Raw genomic sequence first — 26528 nt, forward strand, 5'->3', positions numbered from 1 at the left:
GAATCAGAGAAGTCACCAGAGTGGAAGTGGACATCTTTGGATCCAATGCAAACAACTCCTCTGGAAATCTCGGATCTAGAGTCCCTAAAAACAGAAGGCAGACTGGAGTAAGACCAACCACTGGTAGGGTTGAAGGGCCGAAGCTCACGGGTCCCATGGAAGAAGAAGCTGGGAGAACACCTGCTGAGTTTGACTCCTGAGGAAAGTACAGTTTTGTACCTACCATAAATGTAGATGTTCGAGGATCCACATTGCTGCAGTCCTAACCATTGGGTGTAGTCCGCTGTCCAGTCGGCCCGAATACCAAAGTATATGGCTGACGTCGGTCAAGGCGCATTAGACTGATGTCAGGACGTCAGGGTACTAATGCGCATGACCGACGTCATATCCTCAGTCTTTTCTTGCCCCAGATGTCAGAAGACCCTAAAAAGACAAGGCCCAAACCAAAAAACCAAAAAACCCTGCACCAAACATAAATACAATATATACAAAAGTACAAGAGTATATCTTAACCCACACCACCACCCCTAAACACAGAGGGGAAGGAGGGAGGGTAAATTGGACTGCAGCAATGTGGATCCTCGAACATCTACATTTATGGTAGGTACAAAACTGTACTATGTTCTTCATTCCACATTGCTGCAGTCCTAACCATTGGGTAGAATCCCAAAGCAGAGGTAAGGGAGGCTGGCAAATCATAAGGAAGCAGGAGCTGTCAACATGCCTTGCAAAATAGCTGTGGCAAAACCAGCCCTAGATTTAGAGTAGAGAGGAAGGTGGTAATGCTTAGAGAAAGTATGCACTGAACTCCAAGTAGCTGCCTCCAAAATATCCTTAGTTGCCACCCCCCTTAGAAATGCTGTTGAAGTGGCAGTAGCCCTAGTGGAATGAGGCCTAATCCCAGCTGGAATCTCCTTGCCATGATGGGAATAACAAAATGAAATGCAAAACCCAATCCACTTAGAAATAGTTTGCTTAGACACAGGCTTGCCCTGAGAACTCAAAGCAAAAGAAACAAACAACTGCTGAGACTGCCTGAAATCCTTAGTCCTGCTTAAATAATAATGCAACTGCCTATGTACATCTAAAGTGTGCAAAATCTTTTCCCCCTTATTTTGGGGATCTGCATAGAAAGTAGGCAAATGAATAGTTTGGTTTAAAGCCACACTAGAAACCACCTTAGGCATAAAGGAAGGATTAGTACGTAATGATACCCTATCCTTATGGAAAATCAAAAAAGGGCTCTACTGCCATAAGGGCCTGCAACTCAGAAACCCTTCTTGCAGAAGTAATAGCCAACAAAAAAGCAGTCTTCCATGACAAGTATTTCAATTCAGCAGTAGCCGCAGGCTCAAAAGGTTGTAGAGTAAGTTTTTCCAACACAAAATTGAGATCCCAAGCAGGAGTAGGAGCTCTACGTGGGGGTCTTATATTCTTTGCCCCTCTAAGAAACTGCTTGAACAAAGGATGCGAAAACAATGGTGGGTCACAATCATAGTGAGCAGAAATTGCTGCAGCATGAATCTTAATGGAAGAGAAGGACAAACCTTTGTCCAATAACTCAGTAAGATATTGAAGAGCCACACTCAAATTAGGCTCAGAAATCTCCAAATTCTTTGCTGCACTCCAAAATAAAAATCTCTTCCATTTTTCTGCGTACACTTTCCTTGTACTAGGTCTTCTGGCTTCCATAATCACATTTAAAACTTGTTGAGGAAGTTGAGACCTGCTGTGTTTCAAAACAGAATATGCCAGGCAGTTAGATGAAGAGAGTGAAGCTTGACATTGAGCAGGTGACCGTCCTTCTGAGATAACAGATGTGGAATCAAAGGTAAAGGCCATGGAGGCTTCCTTACCAGACTCCTTAGTAGTGGGTACCAGTGTTGCCGAGGCCAATCTGGAGCTATTAAAATCATCCTTGGCTTGTCTTGTCTGACCTTTAGGAGCACCTTTGGAAGAAGAGGCAGAGGTGGAAAGGCATACACATGAAGATTTTTCCAACTGAAAGAAAGAGCATCCACTTTCCAAGCTGTGTGATGAAACCCCTTTGTGCAAAACTTTGGCAGCTGGTGGTTTAGTGGAGAAGCGAACAGATCTATGTCTGGAGTTCCCCATGACACTGTCAATTTCTGAAATACATGAAGATCCAGTTTCCACTCGTGGGGATCCATGATTTGTCTGCTTAACACATCTGCTAAGGAGTTCTGTGCTCCCGGCAGAAACCTTGCCTGAAGAGTTAGTTGCAAGCTGAGCGCAGTCTCCCATAAAATCATTGCTTGCCTGCATAATGGGTAAGAATGTGTTCCCCCTTGTTTGTTGATGTACCACATGACAGTTGTGTTGTCTGTTAGAATCAACACCTGCCCTGGAAGAAGTAACTCCTTGAAAGCCATTAATGCAAACTGGACTGCTAACATCTCCTTCATGTTGATATGTAGATGCTGTAGTCTGGCAGGCCACTTGTCTTGTATCCACTTTCCATTTAGATGAGCTCCCCAAGCAATGTCCGAGGCATCTGTCGTTAAAATCTGACTTGCCTCTGGCCGGGTCACAGAGAGTCCCTTGTTTAGGTGACATTCCTGAGCCCACCACAAAAATTCTTTTTGAATGCAAGGTATTATTTGAATGACAGTGTCCAAATCCTGGCAGTGCTGTGTCCATACATTTTTGAGATACCATTGCAGCTTCCTCATATGCAGTTTGGCATTGGGAAGCACCAGAATACAAGATGCCATGAACCCTAAGGCTTGAAGGACTGTCCTTGCAGTCAGCCCGGACTGAAGAGATAGTTGATGGAAGTAACTGGAGAGATTCTTTTGTTTGTCCGGGGTTAAAAAGGCCATCTGGGCTGCTGTATTCAGTCTCACACCCAGAAAGCACATGTCTTGAGAGGGTACTAGACTGGACTTTATTTCGTTCACAGAATACCCTAGGCATCTTAGCACTGCTATGACATATTCCAAATGCTGTAGAAGGTCTTCCTTTTCTTGAGCCAGAATCAGGCAATCGTCCAAATAAGGATAGATTTGAATTCCTTTTAGCCTGAAGTAAGCTATCACTGGAGCCAGAACCTTTGTGAATACTCTGGGCAGTAGATAAGCCAAAGGGCAATGCAGAGAACTGATAATGAGAATTTCCAGCTCGAAAACGCAGATACTTTCTGCAACCTAGTCTTATAGGCACATGAAGGTAAGCTTCCTTGAGATCTAAAGTTACCATCCAGTGATCTTTGCCCAGCAGAGGTAAAAGCTGTTGTAACGTCAACATTTTGAACTTGGGAATGTCCAGATAAGTGTTGAGGATAGATAAATCCAAAATTGGTCTCCACGTGTTCCCCTTCTTTGGTACTAGGAACAGGCGAGAATAAAATCCTAGGCCCCTTTCTGGTACAGGGACTGGCTGAATGGCCCCTATTTGGAGTAACAGAGAAATTTGCTTGTGAGCCTCTTTCCTTTGTGGAGGAGGAACGTCTGGCATGCCTTTGAAAGGGGCAAGGTATGGAAATAAAACCTGTAACCGTGGTGAATGATATCCAAAACCCATCTGTCTTGAGTAATTAAATTCCAATTTTCTTTGAAAAGAGACAGTCTTCCTCCCAAAGGAGCTGCCAGGCGAGAATGTACTGGCAGCTGAAAAGGCAGGTCATTGGGTCTGTTTACGAAAGGACTGACCCCTGCCCTCACCAGAAGTCTGAGCAGGAGAACTCCCTGTTCTAGGCCTAAAAGAACCTTGAGCTCTGCCCCTACCACGTCTAGACCTGCCCCTAGACTGGGAATCATAAGCAGGATATGTCCATCCCTTAGTAGGCCAATTTCTGCTAAACTTTGGAGGCTGCACCTGCAAAAATCTTTAACAGTCTGCATAGATTTAGCCTTGTCCTCCATTTTCTTTAAAACTGCTTCCACAGGCGAACCAAACAACACATCAGACTGCAAAGGAGCATCCAAAATCCTTGTCTTAACATGCTCAGCTAAATTCTGATCCCTCAACCAAGCGTGCCTGCGAAGAACAGAGCCAGTGGCAGCCACCCTCGAGGAGGCCTGCACAGCATCAAAACCACATTGCAAAGAATGCTTACCCACTTGTTCAGACACATGAACTAAATCCAGCAACTCTTTACACTCAATACCTTCCGCCAGAGCATCCACCTTAGATTTCAATTGTGAAAGGAGATAATTTTGATATTTTAACATGTGAAACTGACAATTCAACGCCTCATGGCTAAAGTGGAAGAAGTATACACTTTCTTTCCCCATCTATCCAAAGCCCTTGCCTCTTTATCAGAGGGAACAGGATTTTTAACAACAGAGGCCTTAACACCTTTAGGCCCCTGAGAAACAATTTCTGGGTCTGCCCTAGGACTCTTAAATAGATACTTATGAGCTTCAGGCACCCTATAGTACCTATCAGGTTTAACAGGGGCAGGAGGCAAAGAATCAGGGTTCAGGGAAGCCTCTGCAAAAACATCTTCCACCACATTCAACACAGGAGGTATAGCTAAGGGCCTATGCTGGGGTAAAACAAGAATTCCCTAAGCCTCTTCCTGGAATCAGAGAAATCTTGGCCTTCCCATTTAAAATGCTCCCTCATGGAATGCAGAGTCTCTGAAAATGAAAAATCCTCAGGAGGAGAAGCTGAAGGAGTGGAATCATCCACATCAGAATCAGAATAATGAGGAAACTCCTGCAAGTCTTCAGTCAAGACTCAGAAGCCTCTGAACACTGTTCAAAACTCTCAAACTCAGGCTCCACCCTAGGCCTCTTATCAGGAGGGGGCATAGAACCTCTAATCATAGTAATCAAATCCTCTACCATTTTAAGCATATGTTTCTTAGGCACAGAACCTGAAGTGCTAGGAGAAGCCCCCACTGAAGCTAAACTTGGCCTACCTCTCAAGGAAGTCTTGGAAACAGAAGGAGAGGCTCTAACTACCTTAGGAAGAGAGGGAAGAACAGCTACCTGAGAAGCCCCCTCAGCCTGGCCTACCTCCTGAGAGGGCACATCCTGTAACAATAAAGTCTCTGCCTGAGACTCCACAGAAACTCCTGGCAAAACCTCTGGCTCCACTGAGCCTTCTAAAGAACCGACGTCCGGGACTGCCGGTTCTTCAACCCTAGACTTCGCTGCTTTGTCCTTGCGCTTTTTGGACGAAGCGGGCGTCGGAGCATCCGACGGCATATTATAATTACAACGCTTCCCAAACACTAACCTGGCACAGTCTAACCTTCTCTTAATAGTGCGTTTGTTAAATCTAGCACAAGAGCGGCATCCAACAACGTCGTGCTCAGGCCCTAAACAAGGTATACACAAAGTATGGTAATCCCTATGAGGTATCTGTTTCCCACAAGAAATACAGTTATTCACTTTTTCTGACATCCGGTTAAATACTGAGGCAAGAAAAAACCAAAATGTTCCCCAACGGGGTACTTAGCCAACTTTGATTCGGTCTGAAACTCTGACTTCAGAAAATTTCAGAACGCCAACCTGCACTCGCAAAACTGCTTCTGCATCGGACCATGCGGCAAAAAAGACTGAGGATATGACGTCGGTCATGCGCATTAGTACCCTGACGTCCTGACATCAGTCTAATGCGCCTTGACCGACGTCAGCCATATACTTTGGTATTCGGGCCGACTGGACAGCGGACTACACCCAATGGTTAGGACTGCAGCAATGTGGAATGAAGAACATCTTCTTCATTACTCTATCCACATTTGTTTCTGTCAGATTTCTTGTAGACTTAACAGACCTTAGACATGAAGATGTAAATGGAGGCCTAGATGATCTTTGTACCAGTCTCTCCTGAAGAAAGTAGAAATGCAGCCTGGGAGAGATCAGTCCCCAGTGAGACTCTCTGCCCTGGTAAGGGAAGGGTTCTGGATTCTTACAGGTGGAGGATCCAATGGAGGAAAACGGATTCAATGATCTAGACCTTTTAGAGGTTGGAGCTGAAGATGGTCGAGGAGGAGGAACAGCGCAATCAGGGGATCGCTTACTGGTCTCCTTGCCCTTGTCCCTGGACTTGTCACTCTATTCCCCTCTTGATTTGTCAGAGGATTTTTTATTGGAAAGTGAAGCTCCAAAAAGAGAAGACACAGATTTAGAGGGTTCCTATTACATAACTGAAAGCTTAGGTTGTTGAATGCTTAAACATCGACACCTAAGCATCGAAACCTTAGAATAGCGAATGGCCACATACGCAAATTCTTTCCTCGGGAAAGAATTTGCTTGGCAGTTAATGGGGATTTGCCCTTTCCCCAATGTAGAGCAATCTTGGAGTTGGTATATTTAATTGGGGGGGGGGGCACAGCCCCCCATTATGTTTGGGTTTTCTTGTTTATTTTGTTTCCAGATAGCCTAGCGAATCCCCCCCCCCACCGAGGAAAAAATTAATGTATGTGGCCATTCAATACTGTAAGGTTTCGATGCTTAGGTGTCGATGTTTAAGCATTCAACAAGCTAAGCTGTTGATTATACGATAGAGACGCGATTTAGACAACTCTCCCTCAGAAGAAGGGAGAAGTCGCTTCAAGACAAGTTTGTTCCTATGCTCAGTAATGTCTTAGTGGCCAAAGGCTGTACAAACAAAGGCAGCCCTCATCCAAGTGGGCAATGCCCAAACAATATACTCACTTTTAGCGTGCATCTGAATTTGAGAGTTTGAGGCTGCAAGCCACACATTTCTTGAACCCTGATGGCTTGTCAGACATGAGTAAGCTAAACAATGAGGGAAGAGCAAATTTCACAAAAAGCAAGAAAATAAATTTGTTTTTTGAGATGAAAACACCAGCAATGGTAAAATCTATAAAACTCTATACACTAACACTCATAACTATATCTATAAATATCTATACACAGTAACATCCAAATATAGAGAGGAGAGGTGCTAAATGCATGAGCAAAAATGGAAGAAATCCATTTACACAGAGAAAAAACTTCTTGGGTAAGGGAAACAATACAAGAAATGGTACCCTTATTACAAAGGAAAGGCTAGCAACTATAACTATACAATAACAGTAGCAGTAAGAAGCAAGAACTTAAGTGAGGCGAGCCTGAGCCAAGCAGACCATGTCTGCTCTCTATGAGTGGCAAATGAAATCTGAGATAATCTTGGGGACAGCAGGGGATTATGGGTAGGGGGAGCCTGAGCTGTGGATCCTGAAATGTAAAAGCGGCTGAAGTAGGATCTGAGGTCATATCAGAACATCCATCCACTAAGAAATGGAGGGACCAGAAATCAGATTTATTCTTCACAATAGACTCCATGTCGACTGATCAGGGAAGGACATAAATTAACTTCCCATCCTCATTAACAAATTAATTTTAGTAACCTGTGTTTTTAGGTAAAGGAAAAGTTTCTTCACCTAGGTCTTTGTCACCACAGCACAGTCTCACAGGGAAGAGACCAAAAGGCAACACATACTGTACTGAAAGTGAAGACCACCGGAAGCAAACAAATGACATATCCTGTGCTGACTGCAGACAGTGATGTGCATCAAAAACCATCCACCGCTGTGGCTGACAAAGTTTGCTGATGACTGCAAACTGGGAGCGATCATTGAAACCGCTAGCAATGTCAACATCCTGCAAGAAGGTTTTACACATACTAATGACTGGTGCCAAAGTCATGGTTTTCTAAAACATAATGGAAAAAAAATGCATTACCATCTCCTTTGGCAAGGGTGATGTTCCTGCAAACTGCCACATCAATAGCAATACCCTAAGCACACAGTGAGCGGTGAGAGATCTAGGCACACAGGTTGATAGCAACCTTAAATTCGATCACCATGTCTCCACAGTGGTAAGAATGGCATTTTATGTTGCTAATCTCAGAAGATGGGGCATTTCCTCCAGAAAAAAAGAGGTTATAACCCCCTTGTATTCTTCCCTCATCAGGCCAATAAAAGAGTACAGCGCTCTCTTTGGTATATTCCTTTCTAAACACCTGCAGCAGTTGGAGAGACCACAAAGGTTCTTTACAAAGAAAATTCAGGGTTTTCAAGATCTGTCTTATCTGGACAGACGGAAATCATTGTCACTTCAGTCTGTGTCATACAGACTGCTCAGAGGCGACCAGTGCCTTGCATACAGAGCAATCTCTGACCCAGCTTTAACAGAAATGTTGCACATTCGCAAGTCAAATGGCACATGGGTCACTCGATCAAAGGACCTTAACCTAGTATGCAACATCAACAGAACTTGCTGGAGTCAGAGATTTGTCTCACAGAGGTTGCCCCACCTTTAGAACAAGCTTCCTATTCATGTTAAACAAACCCCTTGTTGGCCCTATTTAAGAATAATTTGGACAACTGGATGGGTAACCAGAAATCTTCCCTGGGGGTTCCACCTGTGTCCCTCTTGGATAGGGGCAATAGGTGCTGATTTAGTCTCTGCTTGAACCAGGCACCCTTGGGGAAAAAGGGCTGAACTTGGCTAGGCTTGTAAGGGCCCTAGGACCGTTAGCCTAGTAACCTCCTATGATCCGCATTATCTAGTGACCTACTGGAAATTTAGCATTTGGAATCTGATGCATTACATTTATTCGCTTGAACTGCTGAGGCCCAGGGTGGATCAGAAGTCTGCCATCTCCTTACAAACACCAGTCTTTCTCTGAACAAGGCATGCATAAATATGGTCCCTTTTCAGAACACAGTCTGGAACTAGTCCAGTTGTTCAGGTAATTATGTCCAGGACTGGAGCATTTTTTGTTGGTGGATCCTATAATACTAAAATATGGTCATCTATGACCACACTTCGAACACACGTTTGTCGCCACAGCTCTCCAAGGTAGGGAGAACTTGCAGAACTGTCATCCCAACATAGTCAAATTAAGTAATGAGGAGTATTTGTTGCTGCATTGGTGAAATAATCCTGGAAACTTTGTGGATGACGCTGGTGGTGGCAACAATGTCCAAATCTTTGGGGCCCTCCTCATCCTGCTGGAGACTCTAAACTGGTGAATAAGTGACCTTCTTCAGGATGTATTTTATGCTGTCTTGAGAAGCTTGCCAAAAATATCACCTCAAAAAAAGAATGGCCTGTCTAATCTCATGAGTAAAAGAGAACAGCTTTGGCCACGCCATCCAGCACAGATATACAGCGAAGTCTGCTTCTCTAGCATCAGTGCAGTCAATAATAACTGACTATGGGGAAATCTGCAGTAGATGAAATGGCAAAGGCTTTTTTTCAAGGACTCCACTGATTCCAGGTCCAGGAAGGCCTGCAAGCTTTTCCCTATCTTGGCCTACAAGAAAAGATAGGAACTGGAGTGGACACAGAGCTGAGAGATCACACAGCAAAAGTGGCAGAGGAGAAAACCCTGTTACAAAACTACATCTAAAGCTTTGATTTCTATATCATGTAAGTAATGTGGACAAGATGCTTTGGCATATGATACTTGCACTCGACTAAAGGGAGCATAAATTAATCTACCCTGGGATATGCAAAGAAGTTGCTGCTTCGCTACTGTCAGGGATTTAAAGGACATGTACCTTCCCAGGTGTAGGACTGGCAGTATTTGGATGCTGCCAGAGTACAAAAATGGCAAAGTTAAACACATTTCACTGGGAAAATGATTCAAGACGTCTCATCCTTTTTTTCAAAATTCTGGTTTAAGCATTTCTGAGAAGGCAGGAAAGCAATATGCCACTCTGAAGTGTAATTTTTAAGCCCAAAACACCCCCCCCCCGCCCGGCACAGATTATCTGAAGGAAAGCTACATGGAAAGGAGACCTCATTATCTTTGCTTGCTTCAGATACAATGATCTCAAATGTTTTTCCCAGGATACTCAGGAATATGAAAATCCTGCACTATCTACAGCAGAGAATAGAGTGGGCTCATTGTGCAGGATGAGTGAATGACAAACAAGTATAAGGTAATACGGTCCCAAACTATTGAGGCTGCAGACACCACAGCTGATGTCTGGTCATGACAAGCCTTGCTGGGGGGGGGCTGATATTGACATCAAGCCATTCTCATGGTGTGCTCCTGCACAGACAAATTTCAGCAGGTAAACAGCTGCACATTTAATGATTGGTACATCCCTGAGGACACAATAACTTAACTCTAAATAGTGATGCCTGCTTGGCACAGGTGACAGCATTGGACTAGACTCCCTGATTAACAGTTCAGCTACCAAGATTTTGCTGAGAGATGAAGGATCACTACACATGAGCTAGCTGGGTACAATAATGCTCTGGTCAACTGAACTGGAAGAGTTAGTGCTACGACCCCAGAATGCACCTCTGATAACGGTCACTGAAGCAGCACCTCGGGCACCTCTCATGCTCAGCTGATGATGAATATTTCTGTTAGTAGAGTGAGAGCTGGTGACTTGTGTGGCATGGGAGGCCACTCCATGAAAAAGTTTAGGAGGAGGATGCTTTAAAGATGTCTAGCCTTTGGGTTCCCTTGCCTTTTCCTGTCAGTCTAACATTACATTACGAGCAAAGGAGACAACACTCTTTACAGTCCCACTACATCAAGAAACAGTTTTGTCAAAATTCATGCAAAAAAATGCCCTGGGTAAGACACCCACTTATTATGTGGAGGACTGCACTCCTCTTACTTAAAACAATATCCTCTAAAACATAACCTCTGAGAAAAACTGATAAAAATGGGTTGTTAATGCAGCAGGATAGTATCTAAATGAATACCCTCCACCATTCTCACATAAAGCACCATCCATCTCTTCCATCCTCTTATTTATTAACTTTAGGAAGTACTCAAGCTTTTCTCCAAGTCTCCCTGCAGGGTCCAAGTTTAAATACCAGCACATTTCATCACTAACCACATAAACCCACTTTACCTGCATGCTTATTTTCAGGGTTGACCTGACAGCACTGGTTAGTTAAGTGATTTTCACAAGTTCACAAAGCAGACGCATGTACCATGAGCGGTGGTAGTGCTGCGGTAGCGTTGTCGCCTCACAGCAAGACATTGTCCCGTTCGATTCTCAGCTAGAGCGTCTTCTGTGTGGAGACATGCGTGAATGGGCGTAGCTTCGTTGAAGGTTGTGCGTCAGGGCCGGCAACTCGGCACGTAAAAATCAACTGCCAATCATTAGCGGACCGGAGTTCCGCTGTGGCGACCCCTAACTGGGAAAAGCCGAAAGAAACAACACCACAAAGCAGACGCATACAAAATGATGGAATCAAACCCAGGATAAAGGCTGTTACAAGCTCAGAGCCTTATTCACACTAAATCGTTAGACACAGGAGAGAAATGATTCATGTTGTGCGCCTTTCCCATGCAATAAAGGGAATGCTTCTGCTGGTCCTGGCTAATGACCTGATGACCAGAAGAACGCACTGAAAATTTATGCAATATAGGCACTCAACACAGGAAGTTTAGCATGATAAACTTTATGACAGAACTCTACTGCAAGCAAAAGAAAGGAAATGAGGAATGCAGAAACTGAAAGGATCCTCCTACTCTAGTGAATGACGTCATGATATGGGGGGGGGGCTTACGCCCCCTCAAGCACAACAGCTACAAAACTTTCTGAACTGTGCAAAGCTGGAAATATCACAGTAGAAAATTCAGAGTTCTCCATCATACTACTTTTAGTCTGAGCCATTTAACTCTCTCTCTAGCTATTAAACCTTGATTTCTTTATCAGCCTCCACAGTTCAGTCATTCTGCCCATAATACCACCTCCCCTGTTCTTTTTTGCAAACCAGTGTCCATAGTTCCTGGCAGCACTTTTTGGAGGGAATGTCACCTACCTTTTAAGAGTCTTGCTTTCTCACCCATCTATCCACCTGTCACCTAAGCACTCAAATACTCACATGATGTGTTAATTTTGATGAAAACTTACACTGGAGTGTAGTGGCTGAAGGCGATTTACTAGGTCATCTATAGGTTGACCAAAGGACTTCAGTGCTGACCCAGGCTCATACATTGAAAACGCCTGCCTATCACGCCTGGGAGCAGCATTAAGGTTCTGATCCTGCCATTCATTGCCGGAAGGGGTCTGACAAGGGCTTCCACCAGTCTGCTGCTTGATCTGAGCATTTTCCAACTGCAGTTTGTGGATCTAGAATGAAACACAGAGAGAGAGAGAGAGAGAGAGACAGAAAAAATATATATATATTATTTTCCACCCTTCAATAAAGCTAGTTTTTGACTTGGTAAGAATCATGTTCCCACACTGGGCTATCATTTTACAGTTTCATCATGCACCCCACTAGTAAGAGAACACTCCCTTCAGTCAAATCAATAGTAAACTATCAGTAGCAGACTTAATCCTATTTCAATAACAGCTAATCTCTTCCACATATACAGTAAATAAACAGCACAGCCCCCCTCCCATTAGTAATGACAACCCTCAGTTCATCTGCTTACTGCTCTAGCAATATCATAACTTACGAAGATCTGCATCACGTTCATCACTCTTGCCCCACACACTGCAGCACCTTCATTCAGCCACTCTATTTCGAAAGTGACCCCATCTGCTACATGCAACAGCAGCAATCTTTGACTAAGCAGTGTACTCTAAACATGACCACTCCTTACAAATATCTGACTCCAGTACTGCAAACTAAAATAACGTTGCCCTAAGAGGTCTGGGCAAGAACTTCCTACTACTACTGAAAATACAGGCACAGTAGATCATGCCCGACATAAAATAAACAAGCACACCATTCATGGAAACAGTATGGATTAGTGCGTTTCAGTGAATTTAATTTACAAGGTTTGAAGTTGCAAGTCAGTACAATCCTGACAATCTTACAAAGCCCAACAGAATGGAAAGCTGTGAAACATGTAACAGAATAAAGGTTGACAGATATTCAAATCAGTGGCTGGGGAACAAAAGATGCACAGAGTGACGAGCCCCCATGCTGGAAGCAGCACCTCGTCTACAAAAAAAAATTTATTACACAAGACACATGGACAGTAAACTCCAGTAATTTTTTTATCAACAGCAACTAAGGCCACAAACAACTCAAGCGGTTGTTAACCTTAAGAAAGATGAAGCATTGTAAAGAATGAGCAGTGACAAGTAATTAAATGATTACACCAAATCTTGATGAAACAAATGCTGCTTAACAGAAACACAAATAAAAAGATGTGAACTGCTGCAGAAAAATCAAAGTGTATCAGTGCAGGTAAAATAAAATGCAAGAGCAAGTCTTTTATGGAAATAATGCACACCCAAGTAAAGTACATTTGTGTAAGAACTTAACCATAACAGTAAATGTCCTACTGATCAGTTGCAATATTCCAAACAGATAGGTTTTTGGCACTGAAGTCTGGCTGGGGTACCAAAGCCTAAACCTTCCATAAGCCATATATCCAACAAATGACCTCAGCACGTGAGTGCATGGATACATAAGCAGATGTATGAGAGTAAATCCTCAGACTACCTCTAAGCCAGCAGCTTGAAGACATCTGAGAAGAAAGTAGTCAGCTAGGAGGGGAAAAGCAGGAGAAGAGAAGGGCCCCCTTGATCCCATAGGCTGACAAACATGGCAGCAGAGTAAAAAGAAAGCTAATGATGAAAAGACGTGGGAAGAAATACTGCAACAGTATTCAGTAAGGCATCTACTGTCATGACAAATTTTAAGAGTACTGTATTATATCATGAATAAAATCACTTTTGCAGTACTACAAACAGATGGGTGATTTGCAAAGTTTAAGGGATTAAAAGGGTAGATGGCTAAGAAATGTGAGAACAGTCCAAGAAACCAGAAAAAACTGACCTGGTGAAGGCAGACATAGACGTAGAAAGACATCTACTCTGTAGTGCTTAGTAAAAGTTTCCAATCAAGACCAGTTAGCTGCTTCCAGAATTAGTCTGGAATCTAACCCTTTGTAGAAAGCTCCAGAAGAGGCCACTGCCCTAGCAGAATGAGCCTGAGAACGAGGTCAAGGATTTGCCATGCTAAGTGTAACAAAAAAGATAGACCTAGAAATCCAGCTAACAAGTTTGTTTGGACATTGGCTGGCCCAGCTTAGAGTCCTGGATGGAAACAAACAGTTGGTCTGATTTACAAATAGACCTAGCCATGTAAAATCTGAGCTGTCCGTGAACATCCAGGGAATGCAGAATTCTTTCACCCCTGTTCTACAGGTTGGGAAAAGTAGGCAGGTTGATGGATTGAGTAAGGGGCATCTAGTTTACTGCTTTAGGCATGAAGAATGGATTAACCCTCAGGGACACACTGTCCTTATGGAATATAAGGAAAGGGGGGAGAGGCCATAGGAGTGTGCAACTCTGACATCAGTCTAGGAAAAGTGATAGCTATCAATAAAATGGTGTTCCAAGTGCAGAATTTGATAATGGAGGAAGCTGCTTGTTCAAACGGAGGTATAGTGAGTTTTGCCAGCAAATACTTGAGATTCCCAAGGAGAAGGCACAGGTTTTCTTGGAGGGTTTTAAGTGCAGGACCTCTTTTAAAATGGTTTGACCTCAAGCCTAGACATAACAGGAGGGTTAAGGGGAAGATAGGCTAAAAGGTGAGCATTAACAGATGAACATATCAAACCACCTTTCTGGAGCTCACACAATAAGATAAAACAAGAGGAACCTCCCGTTTTACTGGGTCTAGATTTTTAGCTCGACATCAGATTGAAAATCTCTTTCATTTGGCAATGTAGGATTTTTGGGTAGTGGTTCGTCTTGCCACCTGAAGAACCCGTAGAACATCCACACAAAATTTGTTTCTGGAAGGGATCAGAATTCTATCATTCTCAGGGTTAGGTTGAAAGATGACAGATTGGAGTGAAGCACTGAGCCCTTCTGTTTTGTGATCACGCTCATTTTGTAGGGTAGCATGTGGTGATTTCCCCTGACTAAGGGGAAAAAAATGGAAACCAATGCTGCTTTGGCCAAGAGAGTCACCGACATTAATTCTTGGCTTTTTTTTTAGCTCTTGAGTAAAACCTTTGGTGGCAGAGGAAGTGGAGGGAAAGCATAAAGAAACCTTCTTGACCACTGGAAAGACAAGACATAGGTCTTTCAAGCCTGGGGACAAGGAATCCATATGCAGAAAAGTGGGAATTATTTGTTGTCCTCTGATACAAATAAGTATTTGTGGCGTATCCCCACTTGCGGACTATGTCTAGAAAGACCTGTTTGTTGAGCATCCATTTGTGGGGTGGGGGGGTCTTTGATGGATCTACTAAGGGAGTCTGCTAAGACACGGTCCTGGAAGGAATGTACACTGCTTGAAGGGGCATGTTCATCTCGATGGCCAGGTCCCAAGCAGTCTGAGCAACCTGAACTGGTAGAATCTTGTCTCTTTTTGGTTATTTACATACCACGACTGTTGTGTTGCTTATGAATACTCTTAAGAGGTCTCAGTTTTCAGAGATAGGAGAAAACTTGTAGGCCTGAATGAGGGCTCTCATCTCCTTCAGATCAATGTGTTCTGTCTTGAGACTGGGTTGCCAGCAAGCTTGGACATTGAGAGTCCTCATCCATGCCCCTCCAAGCCTCACTGGAGGAGTCTGTGTTCAGCTTGATGGGCAGATCTGGATTAGGATTCACCTGTGCCACCCACCAACAGATCTCCCTCTTGAGACATGTTATGAGAGAGATCTGTGTCCAGGGGGTGAAAGTACTGGAACCATACATTTTTCAAGCGCCACTGTATTTTCCTCAGATGCAACCCAGTTAGTGGAAGCACTGGGATAGCTGCTACCATGTAACCTAGTGCTCTGAGAATTTCCCCTGCCCAGCAGGCTTGAAGAGGTAATTGGGACTGAAAGTAAGATGAAAGGCTCTGCACCTTCTTCTGAGGCAAGAGGGCTTTCATGTTTTTGTGTCTAGTCTGCAACCCAAGAAAACTAGGCTCTATGTGGGTTGAAAGAAAGACTTTTTGAAACTGACAGAAAACCCCAGTTGCAGGAGGAGGGTGAGGGTGAACTTGAGGTGCAGTAATAGAATCTGAAGTGATTATACCTGGATTAACAAATCGTCTAGGAATGGGGATATTTGTATTTCCTGAGTCCTGCAAAAGGCTATTAACTGCAACTAGGCACTTTGTGAAATATCTGGGGGCAGTAGAAAGCCTGAAGGCAAAGCAGAAAACTGAAAATGTGATGATCTGGTAGAAAACCTCAGAAATTGCCTGCAAGATGGGTGAATGGGAATATACAGGTATGCGCCCTTCAAATACAAAGATAACTAGGCAGATGTATGGAAGGATAAAGGGAAGAAATGCCTGAAGGAGGAGGATTTTGGAAGTGGGTACCTTGAGGAAGGTGATGAGCTGAGAAATGTCCAGTATGGGTCTCCACGGACTTTCTTCAGGGCACCAGAAACAGCTTAGAGTAGAATCTTCTTCCTACGAACTACGGAAGAGCTGGCTCTACTGTGCCTTGAGAAAGTCCTGTAGGATGGGTGATAGAGGATGTAACCAGTTGTGGGGTGGTGGTCATAGAATGCCTTTAAAGGGAAGGAGCTCCTTCCAGGACATTCATAACCTTGTTTGATGATACTGACTACCTACTTGTCTGCAGTGATCCTTTCCCAACTTGTAATAGAAAGAGTGAGTCTTCTGGAAAGGGGAAGGGTGGAACAGTGGGGAGGGAGGAGATGAGACAAGATTTCTTAATGTGCGTCCTGCTTCTAGACAACTGTGAAGGAAAACATTCATGTGTAAAATCCATTTGTGGAGTTCTACAGCTGTTTTGCTCATCTGTTACACCAGACAAGTCAAACAGAATGGGCTAGAGGCAGCTTTTGGGGTCATCTGAACTCAAGAGTTATCTCTAAGGCAGTCATGGCCAGCCAGCACAAGGGATAAAAAGTAGTTTTGTACCTACCATAAATGTAGATGTTCGAGTGTACACCCTGCTGCAGTCATCACACTTGGGTTATCCTGTCGTCAGGCGGTCCCGCAGTCGGCCGGAATTCCAAAGTCTTGGTCCGGCGTCGGTTGCTGTCGCTTCCTCCTTGACATCAGTGCACCAGGGGTATATATAATGCATCTGACGCCATTTTCTTCAGTTTTTCTTGCCCCAGATGTCAGGTGCCCCCAAAATGGTGGTCAGTAATTAGTACCAATTTAAGAAAATTTAGCACAAACACAAAATCCCTCCAGCTATAAGCAAATACATCAGGAAGGTATTGTAAAGATTTAGCCAGTTAGATCAGAGGGGATGGAGGGAAGGTTTGACTGCAGCAGGGTGTACACTTGAACATCTACATTTATGGTAGGTACAAAACTGTACTATGTTCATCGTGTTACCCTGCTGCAGTCATCACACTTAGGTAGAATCCCAAAGCTAAGGATGGGTGGAGGAGTCATAGAGGGTTAGAGGAGGCTAGAAGGCCCTGCAGAACTGCAGTGGCGAAGCCAGCTCTAGTCTTAGAGTAAAGTGGTAAGTGATCGTGTTTGGTAAAGGTGTGTACTGATCTCCAAGTTGCAGCTTCCAAAATCTCCTTGGTTGGAACCCCCCTGAGGAAGACTGTAGATGTAGCTGTTGCCCTGGTAGAGTGGGGCCTAATGGTAGCAGGAACTGGTTTTCCATGATGGGTATAGCAAAAACGAATGCAATGTCCTATCCATTTGGAAATGGTTTGTTTTGATATAGCCTTCCCTTGCGAAGCTGTAGCATAGGATACAAAGAGCTGATCAGATTTTCTGAAAACCTTTGTTTTAGCCAAGTAGTAACGAAGTTGCCTGTGAATGTCCAAAGAATGCAGGAGTCTTTCTCCTTTGTTCTGTGGATTTGGGAAGAAGGTGGGTAAGTGGATGGTTTGATTTAAAGCCACACTGGAAACCACCTTAGGCATGAAGGAAGGATTAGTTTGTAGAGAAACTATGTCTTGATGGAAAATGAGGAAAGGTTCCACTGCCATTAGTGCCTGCAGCTCTGAGACTCTTCTGGCTGAAGTTATTGCTAGCAGCAGGGCAGTCTTCCATGACATAAACTGTAGATCAGCAGAGAAAGCTGGTTCAAAGGGAGGTAGCGTAAGTTTTTCCAGAACAAAATTGAGGTCCCATGTTGGTGTAGGTACTCTCCTGGGGGGCCTAATGTTTTTTGCCCCTCTGAGGAACTGCCTTAGAAGTGGATGTGAAAATAAGGGTGGATCCGTGTTGTAGTGGGCTGAAATAGCTGATGCGTGGATTTTAATGGAAGAAAAAGAAAGTCCTTTGTGCAACATCTCAGTTAAACACTGTAGAATCTGAGGCATGTGAGGCTGAAGTGTATTTTGGCCTTTAGCTTGGTTCCAGGCGCAAAACCTTTTCCATTTGTCCAAGTAGGCCTTCCTGGTGCTGGGCCTCCTAGCTTCCAGAATAACATCCATAACTGCTTGGGAAAGAGGAGCTGGCTGGATGCTTAGGTGATTTGCCATGCAGCCAGATTTAAGGTTTTGAGCTGGCTGTGTAGAATCTGATTGTTTTGCTGTGTGAGCAAATGGGCAATTTGGGGTAAAATCCAAGGTGGGCCCTGGGCCATATTCCTTAATAGTGGGTACCAGTGCTGGCATGGCCAGTCTGGGGCTATGAGTATCAGTCGTGGTCTCGCCTTTCTGACTTTCAGAAGCACCTTTGTGAGAAGAGGCAATGGAGGGAAGGCATATACTGTCAGGTTTTTCCAACTGAATGAGAGTGTATCCACTTTCCAAGCTTGATGGTGAAGTGTCCTTGTACAAAATTTTGTTAGCTGATAGTTTTGGGGGCTGGCAAAGAGGTCTATGTCTGGGAGGCCCCATTTTTGAGTTATCATTGCAAATACTTGTGGATCCAGTTTCCACTCGTGGGGAACCATGATGTTTTTGCTGAGGTCGTCTGCCAATGTGTTCTTTTTTCCTGGCAGGAATTGAGCTTGTAACTGAATTTGGTAAGCCAGTGCTGTGTTCCACAAGGTCATTGCTTGCCTGCATAGAGGGTAGGAGTGTGTACCCCCTTGTTTGTTTATATACCACATTACTGTGGTGTTGTCCGTCCTTATTGTAAGTTGTCCTGGATGTAAAAGGTTCTTGAAGGCTGTCAGAGCATTCTGTACAGCTAGCTTCTCTTTTTGATTGATATGCAGATTCCTTTGATCTGCAGTCCATATGCCTTGAACGCACTGTCCTGCCATGTGTGCCCCCCAGGCGTAGTCCGATGCATCTGTTGTCATAGCTTGCCTGGCTGGGGGCAAAGTGAAAGGCTGACCCTTGTTGAGGTGACATGCCTGTGACCACCATAGAAACTCTTGTTGTAGGCAGGGAATGAGAGATATCATTGTGTCCAAGCTGTGGCTGTGTTGAGACCATACGCTTTTTAGGTACCACTGTAATTTCCTCATATGCAGCTTTGCAAATGGTATTAGTAGTATGCAAGATGCCATGAAGCCCAAGGCCTGCAGAATTTTTCTTGCAGGGAGTTGGGTCTTTGTTGCCATTGTTTTGAAATATTGAGTCAGTTGCAGTTGTTTGTCTGGCGTCAGATAAGCCTTCTGGGCCGTTGTATTCAAGCTGGCACCCAGGAATGTCATATTTTGTGAGGGTACTAGTTTTGATTTCTTTTCGTTTACTGTGTACCCCAGGCAACTTAGAAGATGTTTTACAAAAGCCAGATGTTGTAAGAGGATGTCCTTGCTTTCTGCTTGGATGAGGCAGTCGTCCAGGTATGGGTACATTTGAATTCCTCTTTGTCTGCAGTATGCAATTACTGCTGCTAGGCATTTTGTGAAGACCCTGGGCGCAGTGGATAAGCCAAAGGGCACTGCAGAGAATTGGTAATGGGTTGAACCTGCAATGAAACGGAGGTATCTTCTGCAACTTTGTCTGATAGGGACATGCAGGTATGCCTCCTTGAGGTCCAACGTTACTAGCCATGCTTTCTTGCCCAACATGGGAAGAAGCTGCTGTAGTGTTAGCATCTTGAATTTGGGTACTTGTAAGAAGGTGTTTAGAATTGAAAGGTCCAGAATTGGTCTCCAAGCATTGTCCTTTCTGGGGACTAGAAAGAGTCTTGAGTAAAATCCTTGGCCTTGCTCCCGTGTAGGTACCAGTTGAATGGCTCATGTCAATGAGAGCTGTAATTTGTTTTTGTGCCACTGCCCATTGATTTTGTGGCAGGTTTGGCATTCCTCTTTTCATTGGCAAGGTGTGGAAATGGAATCTGTATCCTCGTGAAATTATGTCTAGGACCCATTTGTCCTTGGTGACAATGTGCCAGTTGTCTGAAAAAAGTGCGAGTTTTCCTCCCAAGGGAGCTGCCAAGAGAGTGTTGCTTGGCCAGATGAGGTGCAAGTCATTGAGTTTGCCTTCTAGTAGTTTGGGGCCTGTCTTCTCCTCCCTTCTGTGTTGCAGTGCCCCCATTGTCGAGGTTTGTATTGGGCTTGTGGTTGTCCTCTGCCTCTTGGACGTCTGTATTTACCCCTCTGCGGTCTGTCAGTAGCTGGAAAGGACCAATTTTTTGTTGGCCAATTTCTGCTGAAGCGAGGGGGCTGTACCTGTACAAAATCTTTGACTGTCTGACATCGGTTTGAGGCAAGAAAAGTTTCCCCAACGGGGTACTTCGCTTTATTGAAGACTTCGGATCTGAAATTCGACTTCGAAAATCTTAGGAGTCGGCCGACCGGCACTTGCGAACTGCTTCTGCTTCGGGCACCGCGCGGCAAGAAAGACTGAAGAAAATGGTGTCGGATGCATTATATATACCCCTGGCGCACTGACATCAGGGAGGAAGTGACAGCAACCGACGCCGGACCAAGACTTTGGAATTCCGTCCGACTGCGGGACCGCCTGACGACAGGATAACCCAAGTGTGATGACTGCAGCAGGGTAACACAATGAACATCAAATATTTCCTTCCTTGTTGATGTACACAGAGCAATGTTGTCCACTCTCTCTTGCAAGATCCTTTTTTTTCTCAGCTAGCAGTGCCAATACTATGACCATCATCTAACTTACATTTACATGTTTCTTCCTTTAAGCTGTATCCCACATTCCCTGTACTGTAAGGCCTCCTGAAAGTCCACCCCAAGCTAGGTCTGAAGCACTTGTGGTTAGGGTCTGACTGGCGGCATTCATCTATCAAGGGAACTCTGTTTCTGTCTGATCCGGTTGAACCTCCTTTCGAGCTCCTTTATAATAATAATATAAACATAAGAACCTCAATTGTGGGGTTCCCAAAGGGCAGATGCTTAGCAGCTGCATTAAGAAGCTGAAGTGAATGCTGCATTCACAGTGTCTTAGCTACACTTGATTGTCTAGCCATCTGTTTGGTCTTGATGAAGTCCAATAATTTTACCCTCAGAACCACATTAGACAACTCTCCAATATTCTCTTTTATCTGGTCTAGAACAGCAATGTGAAAATTGGTCAAAAGTATCTAACAGTTAATGTCTCTGAAGACCAGAGTGGCAGCTGTACACATTTTCTTCCCAATGTGTTCCAGCAAACTGCCTTTCCCATCACAGGGTTAGACTGTTGGGAACAGGCCAACAGTTTTGTCCCCACTGTGAATTCACATACATCAATGCTGGATTCAGCAAAGTACTTTTATAAAGGAAGTTATAGAACTCTGGTATCTTATACTAAACTATCAGGATTCTCAGAGGCAGGGACTGGATAACTGGTTCCTTAGAAGCAGCTTAAGAAGGCATCCTCTAGGGCTCCCATGACTGGAAAAACTGCCAATGGGAAACAGAATATAAAGAAAAAAAACACCTATTGTTGGCAAGTCTTGAACAGAGAAAGCATTGAATAGAGTCAGCTGGGATTTTATGAATAGGGCAACAGTAGTAGCATTTGCATTCCTTATAAGAACAGAATTAGGAGGATATGCAAAACGTCAGGAGCAATAATTAAAGTCGGAGGGTACTTTAATACATGAACCACTAGTGGAACAAGGCAGGGATTGTCCCCCTTCCCCTCCGTTATCTGTTTTATATTTAGAGCTATTGCCAAAGATAATAAAGGGCATAAATTCAAGGATATAAATGACACAGGAATCAAAACAAGTTAGATTTATTACAAGTTAATTTTATCTGTAGATATTATCTTGTACTTGAAATCCACAAAATGGAATTTTGGTGTTGTGGAACATTTTGAGGCAGTTTCCTGTCTTTTTTGTAATATAAAATTAAGGAAAATAAAGTCTATAGGGGTAAACTATGTACCCACACATGAATTGGCTCAGCAATACCCATATATCTGGGGACATAAGATGAAGTACTTAGTTGTATTGATTAAAAAGGATTCTGTTTGGGCAGCTAAGGGTCTATGGGAAGACACTAAAGAAAAGGTAATAAAAAAGGAAGCTCTTGATTATTGACATGGATAGTAAGATACAGATAATGAAAATGTTTTTAATCCCTTTAGTTTCATACACAGGTCAGGCATATTTTTAACAACCAGAGAAGTTGTGGATGATAATAAACAGATGAAGGAATGTTTGGGAAGGGTAAAAGGAAAATAGTTAAATGAGCAGTTAAAGCTCATAATCATAACACAAGCAGAAGGTTAAGTAGAAGCAGCGAAACAGGAGGGGGGGATTGTTTTGAGAAGCAAGGAGAGTGTACATATATGAATGACACAAAAAAACAAAGAGAATATTTATAAGTACCAGGAAGTATTTTAAGAACTAGGCCAACATGGGAAAAGAGATTTTGCCCTCAAGCAGGGGTACCAAAAATAGGTAAGAGGGGGCTCAAGCTTACTGGACAAAATCAGCACAAAACTAAGGTACTAAGGTACTAGGAGTACTTAACTGGAGAGAGAAAGGTAACAGAATGGGATGAGGTCAAGCAGAAGTTTAGACTGCAGGTTAAAGACTGCTTTGTCTACCAAGGATTAATAATATCAGAATATACTACAAGTGAGTGCTAAGTGAAAGATCATCTCTGGTAGAGATTTTATGTGAGTCTAGAACAGAAGCTGTTAAAAAATTGGATAATAATTAGGGCATATAAAATACTGCATGACAACCAGAACAATCACACAGAATAAGCTAAAAAAGATAAGGAAGAGAGACTGGAAATGCAATTTACAAAGGAACAATGGGAAAATATCTGTAGAGCTCCCAAGTATGCAACAAAATTGAGAAGGTTTAGGATTTTTGCTTGGAGGTATTTGCTTAAGTATTTTTATACCCAAGCAGACTGTTCCTCAGGTAGACAGCAAATGCTCTTGTCCTTGAACCTCACTCCTCCTAAACACAGTGTTCTGCATATATTGTTCCCACAATAGGAAAGACAGAGGTAACTGGGAACAATTTTTTGGGAGAGTAACAAAATGACAGACTTTAAAAACTCACTACAGAGTACTTTGTGAGAAATGTTGGGGTAAGAAAATGGTTGTAATTAAGGAAATTATTTTTTTCAGCTGGTATACTGATTTGAATTGCCTAGGCACAAGTAAGGCCTTATTAAGAGTAACGCTACTGGCTGTCAAAAAAGTAGTCATTAGAAAATGGAAATAAAAAAAAAAAAAAAACAACTGTAGTTGACAACACCGAGAAGAGCAAAGGATATAAAAAGACTACAGGTGGGAGCTTTAGAAAAAGGAGGGAGCAAATTACATAGAAATAAATGGAATTTGTGGGAACAATCTATGCTGAACAATGTTTAGGAGGAGGAGGTGTGAGGTTTAGGTAATGACAGGAATTAAACAATTTATGTGATGTCGGAGTGAATGATAATTGTTAAAACGAAAGCATACGTATACTGCATGAAATCAATGAGAAATATCACTACGGTTTGTTTTAATATTAATTCATGCACACCTATGTTATTTCAATTGTGATTTAGTAAGGATGTTTAAAAAAAATGACTGGACAAACTGCTATATGTTTAGAAGCATTCAGACCCAGCAGATCAGAATACCTTTTTAGGGTGTCTGATACAGTACAGTTTTGTACCTACCATAAATGTAGATGTTCGAAGATCCACATTGCTGCAGTCCTTACATATGGGTAGTCCGCTGTCCTCGGTCGGCCCGAATACCAAAGTATTAGGCTGACGTCGGTCAAGGCGCTTAAAACTGACATCAGCACGTCAGGGTACAAAAGCGCATGACCGACGTCATATCCTCAGTCTTTTCTTGCCCCAGATGTCAGAAGGCCCTAAAAAGAAAGGGCAAAGCCAAAAAACAGCAAAAACAACCAACCACCCCTGCACTAACCATATTTACAATATTTACAACCCAAACCACACAACCACCTCTAACTACAGAGGGGAAGGAGGGAGGGTAAATTGGACTGCAGCAATGTGGATCTTCGAACATCTACATTTATGGTAGGTACAAAACTGTACTATGTTCTTCATCTCACATTGCTGCAGTCCTTACATATGGGTAGAATCCCAAAGCAGAGGTAAGGGAGGATGGCAAAACTATAAAGCATTAGGAGCTGCCAAAATGCCCTGTAAAATTGCAGTGGCAAATCCAGCCCTAGATTTAGAGTAAAGTGGAAGGTGGTAATGCTTAGAGAAAGTATGCACTGAACTCCAAGTAGCTGCCTCCAAAATATCCTTAGTAGCCACCCCCCTTAAAAAAGCTGTAGAAGTGGCAGTAGCCCTAGTGGAATGAGGCCTAATCCCAGATGGAACCTCCTTACCATGATGGGAATAACAGAAAGCAATACAAAAACCAATCCACTTAGAAATAGTTTGTTTTGAAACAGGTTTGCCCTGAGAACACAAAGCAAAAGAAACAAACAACTGCTGAGACTGCCTGAACCCTTTAGTTCTGTTCAAATAATATCGCAACTGTCTGTGTATATCCAAAGTGTGCAAAATCTTCTCCCCTTTATTTTGGGGGTTTGCATAAAAAGTAGGCAAATGAATAGTTTGGTTTAAAGCCACACTAGAAACCACTTTAGGCATAAAGGAAGGGTTAGTACGCAAAGACACCCTATCCTTGTGGAAAATTAAGAAAGGCTCAACCGCCATAAGGGCCTATAATTCAGAAACCCTTCTCGCAGATGTAATGGCCAACAAAAAAGCAGTCTTCCATGATAAATATTTCAACTCGGCAGTCGCTGCAGGCTCAAAAGGTTGTAGAGTGAGTTTCTCCAACACAAAATTGAGATCCCAAGCAGGAGTAGGAGCTCACGTGGGGTCTTATATTCTTTGCCCCTCTAAGGAATTGCTTAAACAAAGGATGAGAAAATAATGGTGGGTCACAGTCATAGTGAGCAGAAATTGCTGCAGCATGAACCTTTATAGAGGAGAAGGACAAACCTTTGTCCAATAACTCAGTAAGGTATTGAAGAGCAACACTTAAGTTAGGTTTAGAAACATCAAAGTCCTTTGCTGTACTCCAAATTAAAAATCTCCTCCATTTATCTGCGTAAACTTTCCTTGTACTAGGCCTTCTGGCCTCCAAAATAACATTCAAAACTTGTTGTGGAAGCTGAGACCCTCCAGGGTTTAAAACAGAATATGCCAGGCTGTTAGATGTAGAGAGTGAAGTTTGACATTGAGTAAATGACTGTTCTCCTGAGACAGCAGGTGTGGAATCGAAGGCAAAGGCCATGGAGGCTCCCTACCAGACTTCTCAGTAATGGGTACCAGTGCTGTCGAGGCCAATCCGGAGCTATTAAAATCATGGTTGGCTTGTCCTGTCTGACCTTCAGGAGTACCTTTGGGAGGAGAGGCAGTGGTGGAAAGTCATACACGTGAAGATTGCTCCAATTGAATGAGAGAGCATCCACTTTCCAAGCTGTGGGATGAAACCTTTTCGTGCAAAACTTTGGCAGCTGGTAATTCAGTGGAGAAGCGAACAGATCTATGTCTGGAGTTCCCCATAACACTGTCAATTTTTGAAATACATGAGGATCCAATTTCCACTCGTGGGGATCCATAATTTGTCTGCTCAACACATCTGCTAAGGAGTTCTGTGCTCCTGGCAGAAACCTTGCCTGAAGATTTAGCTGCAAACTGAGAGCAGTCTCCCACAAAATCATTGCTTGTCTGCATAGAGGATATGAATGTGTCCCCCCTTGCTTGTTGATGTACCACATGACAGTTGTGTTGTCTGTTTGAATCAACACCTGCCCTGGAAAAAGTAAATCCTTGAAAGCTATCAATGCAAATTGGACTGCTAACATCTCCTTCAAGTTGATATGTAAATGTTGAAGTCTGGCAGGCCACGTGTTTTGTACCCATTTTCCATTTAGATGAGCTCCCCAAGCTTTGTCTGAGGCATCTGTCGTTAGAATCTGACTCGCCTCTGGTCGGGTCACAGAGAGTCCCTTGTTTAGGTGACATTCCTGAGCCCACCACAAAAATTCCTTTTGAATGCAAGGTATTATCTGAATGACAGTGTCCAAATCTTGGCAGTGTTGCATCCATACATTTTGAGATACCATTGTAGCTTCCTCATATGCAGTTTGGCATTGGGAAGTACCAGAATACAAGATGCCATGAACCCCAAGGCTTGAAGGACTGTCCTTGCAGTCAGCCTGGACTGACGAGACAATTGTTGGAAATAAAGAGAAAGATTCTTTTGTTTGTCCGGGGTCAAAAAGGCCATCTGGGATGCTGTATTCAGTCTCACACCCAGAAAGCACATGTCCTGAGAGGGTACTAGACTGGACTTTATTTCGTTCACAGAATACCCTAGGCATCTTAACACT

General features: G+C 43.3%; 1 protein-coding gene across 4 annotated transcripts in view; it reads right to left on the reverse strand.

The window, feature by feature from the left end:
- The window catches only part of GIT1 (GIT ArfGAP 1), a 1727505-nt gene that overhangs the window by 205622 nt on the left and 1495355 nt on the right, over window positions 1-26528 (reverse strand). For 3 of the 4 annotated variants that reach the window (XM_044054456.1, XM_044054457.1, XM_044054458.1), the window contains one exon: window positions 11819-12037. The exons of the other annotated variant lie outside the window; for it this stretch is intronic. In XM_044054456.1, the coding sequence (XP_043910391.1) occupies window positions 11819-12037 (219 nt within the window). The remainder of the gene's footprint in view (window positions 1-11818; window positions 12038-26528) is intronic. 4 annotated transcript variants of the gene reach the window in all.

This window comes from Protopterus annectens, chromosome 13.part0 (assembly GCF_019279795.1).
Source record: "Protopterus annectens isolate FY-2018-M chromosome 13.part0, PAN1.0, whole genome shotgun sequence".
Classification (NCBI taxonomy): Eukaryota; Metazoa; Chordata; order Ceratodontiformes; family Protopteridae; genus Protopterus; species Protopterus annectens.